General features: G+C 45.9%; 1 protein-coding gene across 1 annotated transcript in view; it reads right to left on the bottom strand.

The window, feature by feature from the left end:
* Positions 1–16643, bottom strand: part of CNGA1 (cyclic nucleotide gated channel subunit alpha 1) — a 151948-nt gene extending 135305 nt beyond the window's left edge. Inside the window, exon 1 of the mRNA XM_086963358.1 lies at positions 16528–16643. Coding sequence (XP_086819484.1) covers positions 16528–16631 — 104 coding nt within the window. The 5' untranslated portion in view covers positions 16632–16643. The remainder of the gene's footprint in view (positions 1–16527) is intronic.
* Positions 16644–16921: the final 278 nt, after the last annotated feature.

Genomic DNA, 16921 nt, shown 5'->3' with positions numbered 1-16921 from the left:
TTCCCGGAATTCAACTGGTTTGGAGGTAGACAGGTGTAGAGAGGTAGAGAGAGAGGTGTAGAGAGGTAGAGAGACAGAGGTAGAGAGAAGTAGAGAGAGAGGTAGAGAGAGAGATAGAGAGAGAGAGGTGGAGCGAGAGAGGTAGAGAGAGAGAGGGGTACAGAGGTAGAAAGAGGTAGAAAGAGGTAGAGGTAGGGAGAGAGAGAGAGGTAGAGAGAGAGGTAGAGGTGTAAAGGTAGAGAGAGAGGTATAGATAGAGGGAGAGGTAGAGAGAGAGAGAGAGGTAGAGGGAGAGAGGTAGAGGGAGAGAGGTAGAGGGAGAGAGGTAGAGAGAGAGGTAGAGGTAGAGAGGTAGAGGTAGAGAGGTAGAGAGAGAGTGGTAGAGAGAGTGAGAGAGGTAAAGAGATAAAGAGGTAGATAAAGAGGTAGAGAGAGAGGTAGAGAGAGAGAGAGAGAGAGGTAGAGAGAGAGGTGAAGAGGGAGAGGTAGAGAGAGAGGGAGAGAGCGGTAGAGAGGGGTAAAGAGGGGTAGAGAGGGGTAGAGTGAGAGTTAGAGAGAGAGGTAGAGAGAGAGAGGTAGAGAGAGAGGTAGAGATAGAGGTAGGGAGAGAGAGAGAGAGAGAGGTAGAGGTAGAGGTAGGGAGAGAGAGAGAGAGAGAGAGAGGTAGAGAGGTAGAGAGAGAGGTAGAGGTAGAGAGAGAAAGAGGGGTAGAGAGAGAGAGGTAGAGAGAGAGAGAGGTAGAGAGAGAGAGAGAGAGAGAGAGCAGTAGAGAGAGAGAGAGGGGTAGAGAGAGACGTACAGGTAGAACGAGAGAGAGAAAGTGGTAGAGAGAGAGAGGTAGAGAGAGAGAGGCAGAGGTAGGGAGAGAGAGAGGTAGAGGGAGAGAGGGAGAGAGGTAGAGGTAGAGGGAGAGGGAGAGGTGGAGGTAGAGGCAGAGGTAGAAAGAGAGTGGTAGAGGGAGAGGGAGAGAGAAAGGTAGAGAGAGGGGTAGAAAGAGAGGGATGAAGAGGTAGAGAGAGAGGTAGAGAGGTAGAGGGGGTTAGAGAGAGCGGTAGAGAGAGAGGTAGAGAGAAAGAGGTAGAGGTAGAGGTAGAGGTAGGGAGAGAGAGAGGTAGAGAGAGAGAGGTAGAGAGAGGTAGAGAGGTAGAGAGAGAGAGAGGGGTAGAGAGAGGGGTAGAGAGAGAGAGAGGTAGAGAGGTAGAGTGAGAGAGGTAGAGGTAGAGGTAGGGAGAGAGAGAGAGGTAGAGAGAGATGTAGAGAGAGAGGTAGAGAGAGGTAGAGAGAGAGAGAGGTAGATAGAGGTAGAGAGAGAGGTAGAGGTAGAGAGAGAGCAGTCGAGAGAGAGGGAGAGGTAGAGAGAGAGAGAGAGAGAGAGAGAGAGAGCGAGAGAGAGGGAGACAGTGGTAGAGAGAGAGGGTGAGAGAGATAGGTAGAGAGATAGGTAGAGGTAGGGAGAGAGAGGTAGAGGTAGGGAGAGAGAGAGGTAGGTAGAGAGAGGTAGAGAGAGAGGTAGAGGTAGAGAGAGAGAGAGGTAGAGAGAGAGAGGTAGAGAGAGAGAGGTAGAGAGAGAGAGAGGTAGAGAGAGAGAGGTAGAGAGAGAGGTAGAAGTAGAGAGAGAGGTAGAGAGAGAGAGGTAGAGAGAGAGGTAGAGGTAGAGAGGTAGTGGTAGACAGGTAGAGAGAGGGGTAGAGAGAGAGAGGTAGAGATAGAGAGATAGAGAGGGAGAGGTAGAGAGAGAGAGGTAGAGAGAGAGAGGTAGAGAGAGACAGAGGTAGAGAGAGAGAGAGATAGCGAGAGGTAGAGAGGTGTAGAGAGAGGTGTAGAGAGGTAGGTAGAGGTAGAGGTAAAGAGAGACATAGAGAGAGAGAGACGTAGAGAGAGAGAGGTAGAGAGAGAGAGGTAGAGAGAGAGGTAGAGAGAGAGAGGGAGAGAGAGAGAGAGAGGTGGAGAGAGAGAGGTAGAGAGAGAGAGGTAGAGAGAGAGAGGTGGAGAGAGAGAGGTAGAGAGAGAGGTAGAGAGAGAGGTAGAGAGAGAGAGGTAGAGAGAGAGGTAGAGAGAGAGGTAGAGAGAGAGAGAGATAGAGAGAGGTAGAGAAAGAGAGGTAGAGAGAAAGGTAGAGAGAGAGTGGTAGAGAGAGAGAGGTGGAGAGAGAGAGGTAGAGAGAGAGGTAGAGAGAGAGAGAGGTGGAGAGACAGAGGTGGAGAGAGAGAGGTAGAGAGAGAGAGAGGTAGAGAGAGGGAGAGGTGGAGAGAGAGAGGTAGAGAGAGAGAGGTAGAGAGAGAGAGGTAGAGAGAGAGAGAGAGATAGAGAGGGAGAGGTACAGAGAGAGAGGTAGAGGGAGAGAGGTGGAGAGAGAGAGGTAGAGAGAGAGAGGGGTAGAGAGAAAGGTAGAGAGAGAGAGGTAGAGAGAGAGAGGTGGAGAGAGAGAGGTAGAGAGAGGTAGAGAGAAAGAGGTGGAGAGAGAGAGGTAGAGAGAGAGAGGTAGAGAGAGATAGAGAGAGGTAGAGAGGTAGATTGGAGATCCTAGCATTTCCAGAGCATTAAAGGCACTACTCATTTGTAACGTCATTCCTTTCACTGCACATCCTGCTTTATCTAAATAACTAGGGCCCTCAAATACAAAAGGATGTTGTGGTCATAAAGCTTACAATTTGCAGCATCACAGTGGTTGCTACTGCGAAACCCTTTTTTAGAGTTGTGTATAACCTTCATGATTGACAAAAGGGGTTCTGCATCTTACTTCATATTGGAATTTGGAGGGGCAGTGGAAAGGGCGCTATCTTCAAATTGCAATTTACAATGACATTTTTTTATGGTTTTCAAATGCAATGGCAGTCGCAAACCGTTGAACTGATACCAACACTAAGCTGCAGTTGGTACATGATTGAGAAAAGAAAAGTTGTCCCTGTGGGACAGCTTTCCCTTCGTGAATCATGGCAGGCGACAGTGAGTAGAGACAGTGGTCCAGGGGCTACACTCGATGCTGCAATGAACATGAGGGACTGCCCCGTTGGAGCTCAAGGCGTAAGCTCTTTAATCCATCTCATATGCAGACCCTTCTGTAACACTAGTGCTTATGGTGCAAAAAACAGGCATATCGTGTGTGGTGCAGACACTTCTGTTCAGTTTTAACTCTTTTTCAGTTGTCAACAAAATATTTTAATTCATATTTGGGTTTCCATTGTTAACTGTTTTTTAATATATCCATTATTTTATTTTAGAAATAATTGATATATTAAAAAACGTTTAACAACAGTTAACAATGGAAACCAAAATATGAATTAAAATATTTTGTTGACAACTGAAAAAGAGTTTAAACTGATTATTACAATGGAAAAGAAATTGATGAAACTTTAATGTTCGCTGAAAAGTGCACACATCCATCGGAACAGAAGTGTCTGCACCACACACGATATGGTATACGAAAGGGCACCTAAAGAGTAGGTACCAGGATGTAGTAGCACCAACAAAAGAAGGGAATATAGCTTGAGTACGAATAAATCACGAGTGCACAGAAGGACTTTCCAATTATTCTCGGAAAAAACAGGCAGACACACCCATTGCATCTCTGGGCGAATTGTGTAATTCGGTGCCGGCGTTAATGAGGCTTTGATGGTTTTGACCCCTTCCTATGGCCCCTGGCTGCAGCTCCACTCTTCCTTAGCTTGAAAAATGTGCCCCCCTCCCCGAAATTTGACTCTAGGTGCGCCTCTGCTTCAGGCTGTGGGAGCAGCCAGGCCCGGACCTTCTCTCTTGCCCATCAGCAGCAGTTTTCCCGCTCATCAAGCAGGACCGTCATTGCAAGCGCTTTCTCACGCTTTTAAAATTGACGGCCCTGCAGACAAACAACACTGTGGGGGCTGTCAATAGTGACGGACCGGTGTTCCAGGGGGGGGCAAGTGCCCCCCCTTGCCCTCCCCTGCGGACGCCCATGAGGCTGTGCACGGTGAAAATGAATTGGACTGTAATTTGGTAATGCATACAAACATGTTTGTAGTAAATATGCTTTTTGAGACACGATAGTGCAATTTATACAGTGATTACAGACATTGATGCTCAGCCTTCGGAGCTGTCCATCAGGTTACGTAGATTGTAAACGTTCAGACTTCAGACAGTGCTGCTATGAGTTTCTCATTCTTCATATATAGTAACATATCCTTCGAATTACAGAAATCTTACAGGCGAACAGTTCATAGTTATGCATCACGTTGTCTTTACATTGGTCTGAAAGGATCAGGTTTCCTTGCGGTCCCTGTAGTTACAAGGAATATAGAGGCACAGACATTCAGACAGAACTATTCTGCAAGTTACACAGATCTCCCAGGATGTACACAGTAAACATTTGCCTTGGTTTAGATATTACAGGCTGAAAGTTCACACAGAAGAATGGGAAAGCAAAGCTACATCGTAGGTTATACACAGCTAACAGGATCCGGAATCTGCCAGAGGATGATGTCTTAGGTCACACAGATCCTACAGGCTCAGACTCATCATAAGAGAGCCATCCTTCAGCTTAAAGTCTCTTACAGGTTAAGGCTTTTGACAGCAAAGCTATTCAAGGTTAGAAAGCACGGAAGAGCTGACGCCTATTGCAGCACAGCTTTCCATCTGGTTAAGAAAGGTATACTCATTCACACAAAGCGTTTACAGGTTCAGACATAGGCATCAATAATCACATCCCTCATCCTACAGAAACCTTACAAGCTAACGTCTCAGACAGAAGACTTGTTGCGCAGGATACATGCATGTTACAGGCGTGGGCATCACAGAGCAAAGCCTTGCCCTAGCCGACATATCTTAAAAGACCAGGCATGTGACACAAAACGGGATCTGAGTTAATGCAGATCCTACAGGTTTACACCTACAGGAGCAGAGCTATCCCTAAGGTTACAAAGACTTACAAGGCTGATGCTGTAAAAATACTTCTCAACTCACGCAGATCTTTCAGGATTGGGCACATGACAAAAGAAGTGGCACTGAGGTTGCAGAGGTCTTATAGAATAACGCCAATGAGCACAGAACTATTTCTCAGGGATCTGACAGCAGAACTATCTCATGGGATTAGAGGGGTCATACAAGTTCATGGCTATGATAGCAGAGCAATAAGACGGGTTATAGAGATCATATAGTCTCAGGTGTTCGATACCGTAGCTATAACTCAGGTGCTATGTAAGTGCTGTTACACCTGGCACCTTTGGCGTGGTTTTATCTCTAATATTTTCCCTTCAACTCTCCTGTTTTGCTGTCTTTCGACTCTGCACACTTTACCACTCCTACCCAGTGCAAAAGTGCTTGTGTTCTTTCCCTAAAACACAGTACAATTGGCTTATACCCAATTGGCATATTTGTTTTACTTGTTAATCCCTAGTAAAGCACCAATACCTGTGCCCAGGACCTATAAAATAAATGTTACCAGTGGGCCTGCAGCACTCATTGTAGCACCCACTTAAGTAACCCTTTAAACATGTCTCAGGCCTGACATTGCAGTCTGTGTGTGCAGTTTTAAAACTGCCATTTCGATCTGGCAAAATAAAACTGTTGCCAGACCTTCCTTTTTAATATATATAATCATTCCTGGGGTAGACCCTGCACAGCCCAGAGGGCAGGGTGCAATGTATTTAAAAAGTAGGACATGTACTCTTAGGTTTTACATCTCCTAGCAATGAAAAACTCTTGATTCGTTTTTTTTAAAGCTTTATTTATTATTTTCACATTAAACATATATTACAGTATGACATGTAGATATTAGTAGGGCTGTAATTACAGTAATACTTGACATTTATGACAGACAACGACAGCTGTATTGACAGTCAGGTGGGTATTCCTTCTCACATAGTCTCACATCTACATTGAGTCACAGAACCAGGGTGGTTGTTACATTATGCCTCAGCCCTCTTCCAGATATTCTCCTGGAACCCAATTACACTATAGAAAGATCATTTGTGCCAGCAGGAGCAATGACTACTCAAGACATTCTATCCAGAAGGGAGGCTGGAAGCAGTGTGTAGCAAGGGTGTCTACACAATCAGGCCCATCTATAATTCCTAAACAGCCACCCTCTCCATTTCCACCTCCTGGGTCCTAGTCAAAAAATATCCGGTAAGGTTCCCAAATATCCCTTGGGTGACTCCGAGGTGAAAGGAGCTCGCAGTAAGTGTCCGACTGTGTGTTGCACTAGACATGTATGTGTTCCATTCCTTCAGCTAAGAAAGCGGTCCCCGAGCCATTTGCATGGCTTCCCGGTGCCTTGCTAGTAGCAAGCTAATAGCAATCAGCCGTGTGACACCTAAGCATGGGCGGAAAATCCGTTTCGCTCGCGGATTTTGCGGATTTTCGGGAAATTCGCAATCCGCGAGATTCGCGAATCTCCCGCAAAATCCGCAAATCCGCGAGCAGCGGATTTTGCTCGCACTGTTCGCGTGAGTTCGCGGCTTCCCAGTACAACTTCGCGCCCCGCGAATAAGTGCTAAATTGCAGAAATACGATCTTAGCAAAACTGAAACTACTTACCAGGTTCAAAAGTTCAGGCTCATCATCAGTAGCCATTTCCTGTAGTGCTTCCCGAGGGGCCCCTCCAGAGTTCAGTTGCCAGTTGCAACTATTATGTGACCCTGCTCTGAACCTCAGAATAGTTACACATATGCCACAAAGGTCCTGAATTACAGCTAAGGGAGACAAGCAGGAGCCAGGCTGGAAGTTAAAATCCATTAATCAGCCCCTAATTCATTATTGTCAGTTGGGGCAGGGCAGGTGTTGTAACTAATTTTGCAACAATGAAAGCACTTAGCAAGTGCAAAAGATCACTAATCAGGGCGCACTAAGGAAGCAGGTGCCAGCTAAAAAAATATTCTGTGACACATTAATCAGCCCCAAATTAATTCAGGTCACTTGAGGCAGGGAAGGTGTGCTTTGCTTTGCCGAAAATAATGTACACTGGACAACCAGAGGGTGTGGTGATGAAACAGAGGGTGGCATGGGTGGGCCAGAGGGTGGCATGAGTAGTCAGAGAGTGGCAGTGGTGACAGAGAGTGGCAGTGATGAAGAAGAGTGTCCCAAACAGGCTGGACACGTAGAAACAACAAGTTCGCAAAACTTGCGACCCGACAGGTAAGTTCGCAAATTGCGAAATTGTAAAAACCCTCGCGAACTGGCAGAAACACGGGCGAACACAAAAAAAAAAAATCCGCAAATTCGCGGGAATTCGCGAATTTTGCGGATTGCGAATTCGCAAATCCGCAAAATTCGCGAACGCGAGATTCGCAAAATTTGCCCATGCTTAGTGACACCACGTTCCACCTCTTTATAATACCCCAGCAGCGCCAAAAGTAGAGAGGGATCCATCTATACACCAGTGATGGACACGAGGTCTTGAAACACCCCTCTCCAAAATGCCTGTACTCCAGGGCATCCGCATAGGTGTGTAGCATACTGTATTAATATACTTAAAGTGTATTAACCTGTGCCGACTATTCAGTGAAACCTTAGTGACAGAGCAGCAATAACGCCAATGTTTATCACTAATGCCCACCCCAAGTCACGCTGCCACTCAAGTCTACTCCTGGAGAACTCAGGTCTGCGTGCTTCCTGTGCATAGGCCTAGAATTTTGTTACTAATTTACTGAGGGCAGTCGTCTGAAGGAGCAAGGTCAACGCCAACATTTCCGTGAGCTCTAGAATCGCTTCACCCAACAATCCCCTGCAGTGGATGTCGCACCCTATAGTAGTAGAACTAAGTGATGGCAGTAGAATTTTCGACCTGCTCCCTCACCACTTCCCACGCATGCATGATCCAATCATCGAACAAATCACCCATAGTAGAGACACCCAGCTCCCTGAATGCATTCACTGCACCACGATCATGGCCTGAAAGGAAACCATGCACACCACTCTAATGGCACATGAGGTGAATACAAAAGTGAACCAGCCTGCAGCTCCAAGAGCAGCCAACATGAATAGATTGTAGCGTTTACGGAATCAAAAGTACCATAATTGCGAATAGGCCTCTCAAAGACCATTTGCTCCAGCCACAAATGCGGCAAGTTGCATAGACCTATTAATGAGCAAATATACATTGGGCAGCCCAATAGTAAGTTTCTAAATCAGGGGAATTGAGACCTTCCATGTGTTATGGTAAGGTGAGGGTCTCCCCGCAGACACGTGGTTGTTTCCCGGCCCATGCCAGTCGTATCATAAGTGCTCGGATTTTACCAAGCATTTCCCGGGGCAGTAGCATCAGAAAACTCATGAATATAAATAAAAATTGGGGTAACACCACCATTTTCATAATCTCAATGCATCTCGATCACGAGAGAGATAGTCTAATCCATTTGTCTATTGCGTCTGAATAGTCTGGCCATAATTATCCAAATGGTAGATCCATATGGGCTATTATCCCTAGGTAATGTAGTGGGTAATCAAATTGTACTGGTGTCATAGCTGATGTAAGCTGAAAAATTGTGTATTTCTCCCAATTAACATGGAGCCCAGAATGTCCCCAAAAAATCACCACTTCTCGCATCACAGGTGCATGGCTATGCTCTGAGTCACTAATATAAAGTAATGTGTTGCCTGCATAAGTCAATATGATCAATCTATAACCTGGAAATCACAGCCCACAGTGCGTGTGGTATTCACGCAAGGCACAGGCCAGAGGTTCGGCAACCAGTGTATATAGCATGGGAGATAAGGGGCAACCCTGCCTCATACCCCTCATAATGTCAATTGAAGCGGTGATGACACCATTGACCCTTAGTCGAGCGGTGGGTTGGGTGTATAGTACCGACACAGGACCTAAGAAAATGTTTCCAACTCCTATACATTTCAGAACTGCTAATATGAATCCCCACTCAACTGAATTGAACGCTTTCTCAGCGTCTAAAAATACCACCGCCTCTTGCACATCGCTGCGTCCTTGAGCAAACCCAGACAGTTAAGGCCCCACAACCCCGGGCAACAATGGAGCTAAATGATTAGCTAGATTTTTCGCATTGAGCGTAGTGTCGACGTTTAACAGGGACAACAGACATAGGATGAACAATCGGTTGCCAGCTTATCAGGTTTTTAAATGGTGACCAACAGGGCCTCATGCATTGTGTAGTGGGTAGGCAGCCATCCTTCACCATCTCCTCATATAAGGAGACCAGATGGGTACTGAGTCGATCCAGGTATGCCTTATAGAAGGCCACTGAAAGCCCATCAGTGTAGGGTCTTGAGGGCTGCACGTATTTCCCCAGGGTGTAGCGGAGCCATATCTGCATTCAACAGTCAATCTCCTTATTGCAATGTGTGCAAGGTTGTCTGTGGCAGCATTATCATCATAACTAAGCCCCAATTTATATAAAGCAGTGTAATACTTACAAAAGCGGTCAGACACCTGCTCAGCCGAACATAGGGTAGGCCCTTGCTCATCTCGTACTTCAAGGATAACATCATCGACCCTACAGGGGAGTAATGTCGCTGCCAGAGTTGCACCAGCTCACTTCCCTTCCCCATACATATGTGCTACTGCGTACTTGCCAAAGCGATTTACCTCACTCTGTGCAGTGTCATGGAATTCTTCAATTTTAGATCTGATAACACCCAAGAAACTTTGCTCTATGGTGTCCCTATGCTCAATCTCCGCAATCTCTGTTTCCAATCGTACAAGGCAACTGCACAAAGACTGAAGGACCCCGAAAATACTTAGATAGTGTGTTGCCTCTAATGTATACCTTGAACGCTTCCCACATTGTTGCAAATGTATCCCCTGAACCAATGTTAATGCAGAAAATCTCACCTATAGCTTGCACCAGCTCCTCACAAAATGAGGAGTCAAGCACAGAATATGGGGGAAAATGCCATGCAAACGCTGGCAGTCGTGGCGAGTGTAATGCTAAATCCAGTATTACAGAAGAGTGATCAGACTAAGTGTGTGGAAGAGGCTTGCAGCGCCAAATGAGGGAAGCCAGCCCCCACAACAGCAGCCAATAATCGATACAGGTATGAATATCGTGCACAGATCAATAGTGGGTGTATCCCTCTCCGGAGGGTGCCTGTACCGTCAGGTAACTGGCATATCTTCCCACACAGCTGTCTCTGCAATGGCCAGAGCAGCCACGGAGACTCTGAGGAGGAACCCACGATCGGTCACGGGAAAGACAGAGAACACTCCCCATATTCGAGACATGTCCTCTCATAACTAACCCTGGGCATAGGACTATGCTACGCTCATGGAGTGTGCGTAGTTTGCGCTGCTACGCGAATTGCACATAGCACTGTACAAAAACACAGGCATTTTTTGCTTGCTCGCGGTCCTCAACGTCAAGTTGGCAAACGCGAGCGAGCAAAATCAACATCCCGGCAAGACTTTTTTTCTCGTTAGTGATCAGCAACATCAAGTTGCCGATCGCGAGCGTGGAAAATATATCTCCCGGCGAGATTCTCATCGTGGGGAGTTCAGGTTTCTCATTACGAGTGGTCGCCTATGCTCACGACCACTCGCAATGGGAAACTACTAGTCCGTGTTGAGAAAGCTGCTGCTCGACTACAAATCTACTTGAGCGGCAGAAAACAACCGCTTGCACTGTGCAAGATGATGTTTGCAATGATTGCACAGTGCGGACAAGCATCCGGCACTGTGCAATCAGTGCGAGCAGCATTTTTCCTACCGCACTACGCAGTTCGCGTAGCTGACGTAGTGCGAAGTGCACTTCGCATAGCTATGCGTAGCTCTACTACGCAAACTACGTCCAGGGTTACCCATAATATCAGCCAGTCGTTCAGGCCATGAAAGAAATGCTGATTATCAAAGTCTGGGCTGTATAACCCTACTAATAAAACCACTAAGTCATTCTTATGACAACGCTCCACCACATACTTGCCCTTTGGGTCTATACACAGCCTGATCTTCTGCACACCCAAACCAAGACTCCCCTAGCATTCATAGTGAAACCAGCGGCTACGCATTGTCCCTGCATACTGCGCTGCATCAGAACTCTGCTCCCCGGGGCCAAGTGTGTTTCCTGAAGCATCACTATTTCTACCCTGTGTCTCTGCAAGTAGGTCGCCTCCTTTCAGATCTTCCTATAGTTGTTTAGTCCCCTGACATTCCATGTGATGAACCGGAGCAGTGAGGGGCCCGAAGGCCCCTCTGCTGCAGGCTGCATATCATCTGTCCGTTTCTACGCACCGCATATACTCTGCGATGTTCGATCAAGATCTTCTCAATCCATATAGCCAGAACCAGTACCTACAAAGCAACAATATGACACCCATCCTACCCTCTACCTACGCTGTGAGTACCTACAACTCACATAGCAAAAAAATTATCCCACCCAATCCCACCCTTAGAAATTTGCAAACAAAACCAAGTGGATCACACATGGGGACAGATGTTGCCCAGCCTATAACTCCCCACAGCATGTAGCCACGAGGAAGCCATTTAGCTGACACAGTTTGTGCATATAATCTAACAATGGAATAATAATCCAGCTGCGGGCTCTAATGCAGTGTAATATGTTATAGTGCAGTAATGGACGCCCGTGCCCGGCTTTTTACCTAGGCCTAATATATAATCATTAGAACGTTCTTACAATGGAACAGTACACCCAGCAATAAGAAATGGCATTCTCAGGCAGCCACTTCATAAGTCACCGCGCTAGTAGTTGTACAGGTATGGGAAGATAGGTCTTTCAAACAGGCCATATTTCCTCTAGTTATAACAGTGTTCTTTGTCCTGATAATGTCCAATACCACAAGAGAAAAGCAAAAGGGGTTGCACCTCAGTCTGGTAGAGGGAATTGTTAATCGTCTGAGTCTTGTGTACCTCTTGCATCCCGAGGGTCCAAACCTGGGTAGCAATGACACGCTCCAGCAGTCCCTTTGCATTTAAGACACTATTTCAGTTGCTTTGGATCAGTGAAGAATGTTGGTTTGCCATCATTCACGCGCACCCGCAACCTTGCAGGGTAGAGCAAGCTATAGTCTATCTGCAACTCCTGCTGTCGCCTCTTGGCCGGAATGCAGAGGTGCCTCGCCTCTTGTACTTATTGTGTGAAATCTGGTTAAAGGCAAGTCTCGGAGCCGTTGTGTTGGAGCACTTTCAGATCACAGGCTCTCCGTAGAGCAGCATCCCTATCACAATAATAGAGTAGTCTGACGATATTGGGGGGCGTCTGAGCCACCGGGATCTGGCGCGAGGTGAGGGAGCAATGGGCCCATTCCACAACATGTAGAAAAACAAAAGAGTGTCAGAGGGTCTAACTAATCTATGTGTGGGTCATTAAACTAACAGAATAATGTCAACTCATCTAGCCAAAACAAAAAGAAAAAAGAAGAATTGTTGGATACCAGTGATCACTTGCAGGTTATCCATCAGTCACCACACGGAACCGCCCTTCATCATTTGGCATTCCTGTTGTTAACAATCATTGGTACGTCACTGGCTCAGACAAGGAGAGGTCAGGTGGTATAACCTCCCAAGAGCCAGGTGGCGGCCAAATAGGCTCTAGGGACCATCTGGGATCTTCCACCAGTAGTTGGACATCACCCATGTGGATCCTGTCAGGCCTGCCCACAAACCACTAGGTCAACTGAGATTGACATTGGCACAAATAGACCGTGGAGACAGGTCCGATTCACCAATTGCAATAGCGAGAAATTGGTTTATCTAATTACCTGCCCATGCGGCCTACAGTACGTAGGAATGACAACCCGTAAAATCAAACTACGTATCTCAGAGCACAAGAGCACAATCTGGTGTAGGAGACAGGCAACAAAATTAACTACACATTTTCTTGATAAAAAACATGATCCCACTGCTTTCTCTTGGACAGTGCTCGAACAACCCTACATTCCTCCCCATGTAACAGACTTCACTCATTTTCTGCTCCGTAAAGAACAAAAGTGGGTGTTTAAACTGAAGACTAACAGGAATGGTTTGAATGACGACATTCCATGGTCCACTCTGTAAACCCCACCCACCCACCGCTCCTTTTACCTATAATTGGTAAATGTACAAGAGCTTTTTCCTTGACTCATCCTTTACCTCTCACTGTGCACGTCTAGAGGACTGTTGGGTGGGAAATCCAAACTGTTCACCCTGAAAGTCTGCCCTAAAAACATCTAGAGGCATTAGTGTCATACTGTGTCTAGAGAACTTACACGAATCAGATATACAATCTAGATAAATCTCTGGAAGACGATAGTTACCATTATCGACTAGTCAAGGAAATATTTTCCTACACAGTGTCTCTACAGATATTTTCCGTCAGAACCGAGCAAGTGCACACACTTTTTAAACTTATGGCACGCGCGAAGCCGTGAATAAATGGCCATTCATTGCTTTCACGCAATAAGATTGCTCTTGACTAGCTTGCAACAACACGGAATGCTTATGCGTAGAACGAGAGGCATTCACACTGCTTCGTTGCTTAGCAGCGACATCAACAAATCGCTGGTCCTATACGAGACTAGCATCACGATACACGTGATGATTAATCCGCCTATCGGCATGGCGGGTTTATCGCATACTCTGCTACCCCATCCTTACTGTGCTCTGGGTGACTGCAAGCGTCCATGTGATTGATACTTCCAAAATTTCTCTCTGGCCATTCATTGATTCTTCTTGACTCGCTTTTAATAAACACAGAATGCTTACGCGTAGAACAAGGGGCATTCATACTGCTTCGTTGCTTAGCAGCGTTATCAAGAATACGCTGGTCCAATAGGAGACTAGCATCACTAAACACGTGATGACTAAATCCGCCTATCGGCACGGCGGTTTTACCGCATACTCTGCCACTTCATTCTAACTGCGTTCTGACTGGACGAAAACATCATATGACCGCGAGTGTCCAATTGTTTGACACTTCAAAAGTTTCTCTCGCGCCGGCTCCAGCACCTCCCCAACTGGCTCAGACGGAGGCTAAGGAGTACCGACGGAGAGGTAAGCTGTACGCGAGGGTCGAGACTCTTCTCTGTTCTAGAGAAACTTGGCCATTTAGTTTAATAATGCTGGCGCCCTTCTTCTAACTCGCATGCTTGATGTAATCGTTAATGACACGACTCGTGAGGCTGACACTGGTTTCCCAAGAGTGTAAAGCGCCATTTAACATCGAAGACGCTGAGACGCTTATCCCCTTTTTCTAGACAAACCCCGTTCTCAATTAGCATACCATCGACATTTTTGTCAGCTTTACTAGTGAGGCAGATTGCCATTCCTAATGGGCAATCGAAACTGTGCTGCAAAGAAACCTTTTATATAGCTTTGAGATACCTGCCATGTGTTTTATTCTTCAATAAGACCAAGAGGCATTAACATACGAGATTGTTTGTTTCTTGCTTCCTATATTAGTGCGGTGCTTCCCTCGACCCCTGAGCCGTTGCCAGGCGGGGTGGAGCCATCTACTCCTACTATCATGGTAAGAGGGAGTTATTGAACGACATATCACTAAGTCCTAATTTGTAATATCAATGAGACAAAAGTGTGAATTTCACACTTGTTCATTAGCTCAATGTGCAACATAACATGATGCTTTATTCGTATGTGAGTGGTCATTATTCATGTATTAGTCTGTGTCTTTCTCTTCTCTCCCTTATAGTGACGAACATACTTTCTACAAACTAAAGAATACACCTCACATATCAGGTGATCTTTTTCATGTTGTAAGAAATATAAGTATTGAGTCACTTGTAAATTTATTTTTTCACTTCACTTTTTGCAGTAGCATCTATACGTTTACCGGTCCTGATGAAAGCAATGGACTCGATAGTCCCTAGAAGTTTGCTGAAACATGTTGACCAATCTAATATCAGGGTAGATATTTGTTAAAACTACCTATGCTGCTTTTTAATGTTGGCGGAGCGAGCATATGACCTAATAAAGTTTTCTTATTATTGCTCACTTACCCAATTTTATATATCTTCACTCACTCTTTCCACACACCCCTTTTCACAGCACTGCAAATCAGTCACCCACCACACGAATTGATGGGTAGTTTGTGACACTCTACCACTATTTGGCCGCTACTTGGCTCTTGGGAGGTTATACCACCTGACCTCTCCTTGTCTGAGCCAGTGACGTACCAATGATTGTTAACAACAGGAATGCCAAATGATGAAGGGCGGTTCCGTGTGGTGACTGATGGATAACCTGCAAGTGATCACTGGTATCCAACAATTCTTCTTTTTTCTTTTTGTTTTGGCTAGATGAGTTGACATTATTATGTTAGTTTAATGACCCACACATAGATTAGTTAGACCCTCTGACACTCTTTTGTTTTTCTACATGTAGCTATGGAATGTGTCTTGGTCTTTAAAATCCCTCAGGCCCTCCCCCTACCTTTCTGTGTCAACCCCCCCCCCCCACCCCATTCCACAACAAACATTTCAGAAAAAGTTTATCTGCCAAGCAGGTCAATGAGGAGTTGTTTCACGAAGTGCTCCATGTTATGTGTGACAGACGAGTTTGGCACAACCAAGCGACATAGGCAAGTTAGATAAATTACAATCCAAGCTGCAATTTGAACTCCGGATAACCCCAAGGGCCCAAGAGAGTGGCGCAACTGTGCATGGATCCACATCTGAGTATCCTAAGCCAGAAGAAAGCAGGGAACTGAAACTGATTCTTTTGACTGTGCAGCACAGTCTCACAAAGATTGATGGCAAGATTGATGCGCTAACATTCAGAATGGACCACATGTCAGAGAGGTTAGATAAGCATGCTGAGCAATTAGATATGGTGGAGAGGTGTGTCATAGACATATGGGTTAGAGAAAGTACAGTCCTCCAGTGCTCTTGAGAGAGCTGAGTGAAGCAGCTCCCTCCAATCCTGGCACTGCTCTTATGCTGGTGAGAGCAGCACCAGGATTGGTTAGAGGAGTTGGTTGGGTCCCGCTTTGGAGCCTGTCTGGAAGAGGGAAGACTTGTGGAGGAGGAAGTCATGTCACGAATCAAGGTAAGGGTGTTATGTTCATTTATTTATGTCCCCCCCCGCCCACCGCCCTCGGTACATGCCAGCTGTCACAGGATTAGACATCCATTTTAGACACACCAGGGTTTAGCAAAGGAGGCACGAGTTAGCTTTTTGTGTGACTAATCTTCACTTACCCCTAGCAACTGTGTCACACAGACGTTTTGCATGTGTACTCCTGGAGCATTTATGAATTAGATAAGCAGGCGCTAACTATAACCACGAATAAACATAACATACGCATGTCAGATTTTACATGTGTTTTGGGGAATTGTTCCACCTGTGCTTGAAATTTGCAAGTCTAAAATGGACTCCTGAACTGGGTTCTTTCTCCTCTGCATTACTTGGAATTTAAAGTTTTGGAGTTTTGGAAATACAGAGAACATGGAAGTACAGTAAACCTGTGTGGTCAGGAGTAGGAAACCATGTCATTCGCACTGACAGTCAACATCATTAAAATTATGAAAGTTTTCATTGTTATCAACAGGAAAGGGTGAAACATACCTGCACCGTGGAAAATGGCGCGATAAAGAGTGTGGATGTCTGTTTAATGACATATAGACAAGGGGCTTACCTACCTGCACTCGCCGCTCTCCATCCTTTCTATTGCCTCATCCATAGGGTGCACCGCCATCCTGGGAACAACCGCAAATGTGCGGTGTGTGTTAATCACTCCTGCCATTTTCAGCTGTTCACAATCTGGAGCAAAACAGAAATCAAAACACCTTCAGTGTGGAAAACTACAGCATTATTACCTGCTGGATCTTTGGGCTCAACCCTGCATTGTACATGTGTTCAACCTTTGTACAGACTCAACAAACTATGTCACATTGGCGGAGATCTCCACTCAGAAAAGCCAGGCAAGGCAGAGGTTTGTGCACCATAGGCACTGGAAGTAGAGGTGCGGGGGTTGCTGCAGCACCTCCAAAACCACCATGCTGGAGTTTCAAAGGTGAATATGCAATAAAGATA

Source organism: Lissotriton vulgaris, chromosome 3_1 (assembly GCF_964263255.1).
Source record: "Lissotriton vulgaris chromosome 3_1, aLisVul1.2, whole genome shotgun sequence".
NCBI classification, from domain to species: domain Eukaryota; kingdom Metazoa; phylum Chordata; class Amphibia; order Caudata; family Salamandridae; genus Lissotriton; species Lissotriton vulgaris.
The sequence above is the reverse complement of the archived record's forward strand: the minus strand, read 5'-3'. Positions and strand labels throughout refer to the sequence as shown.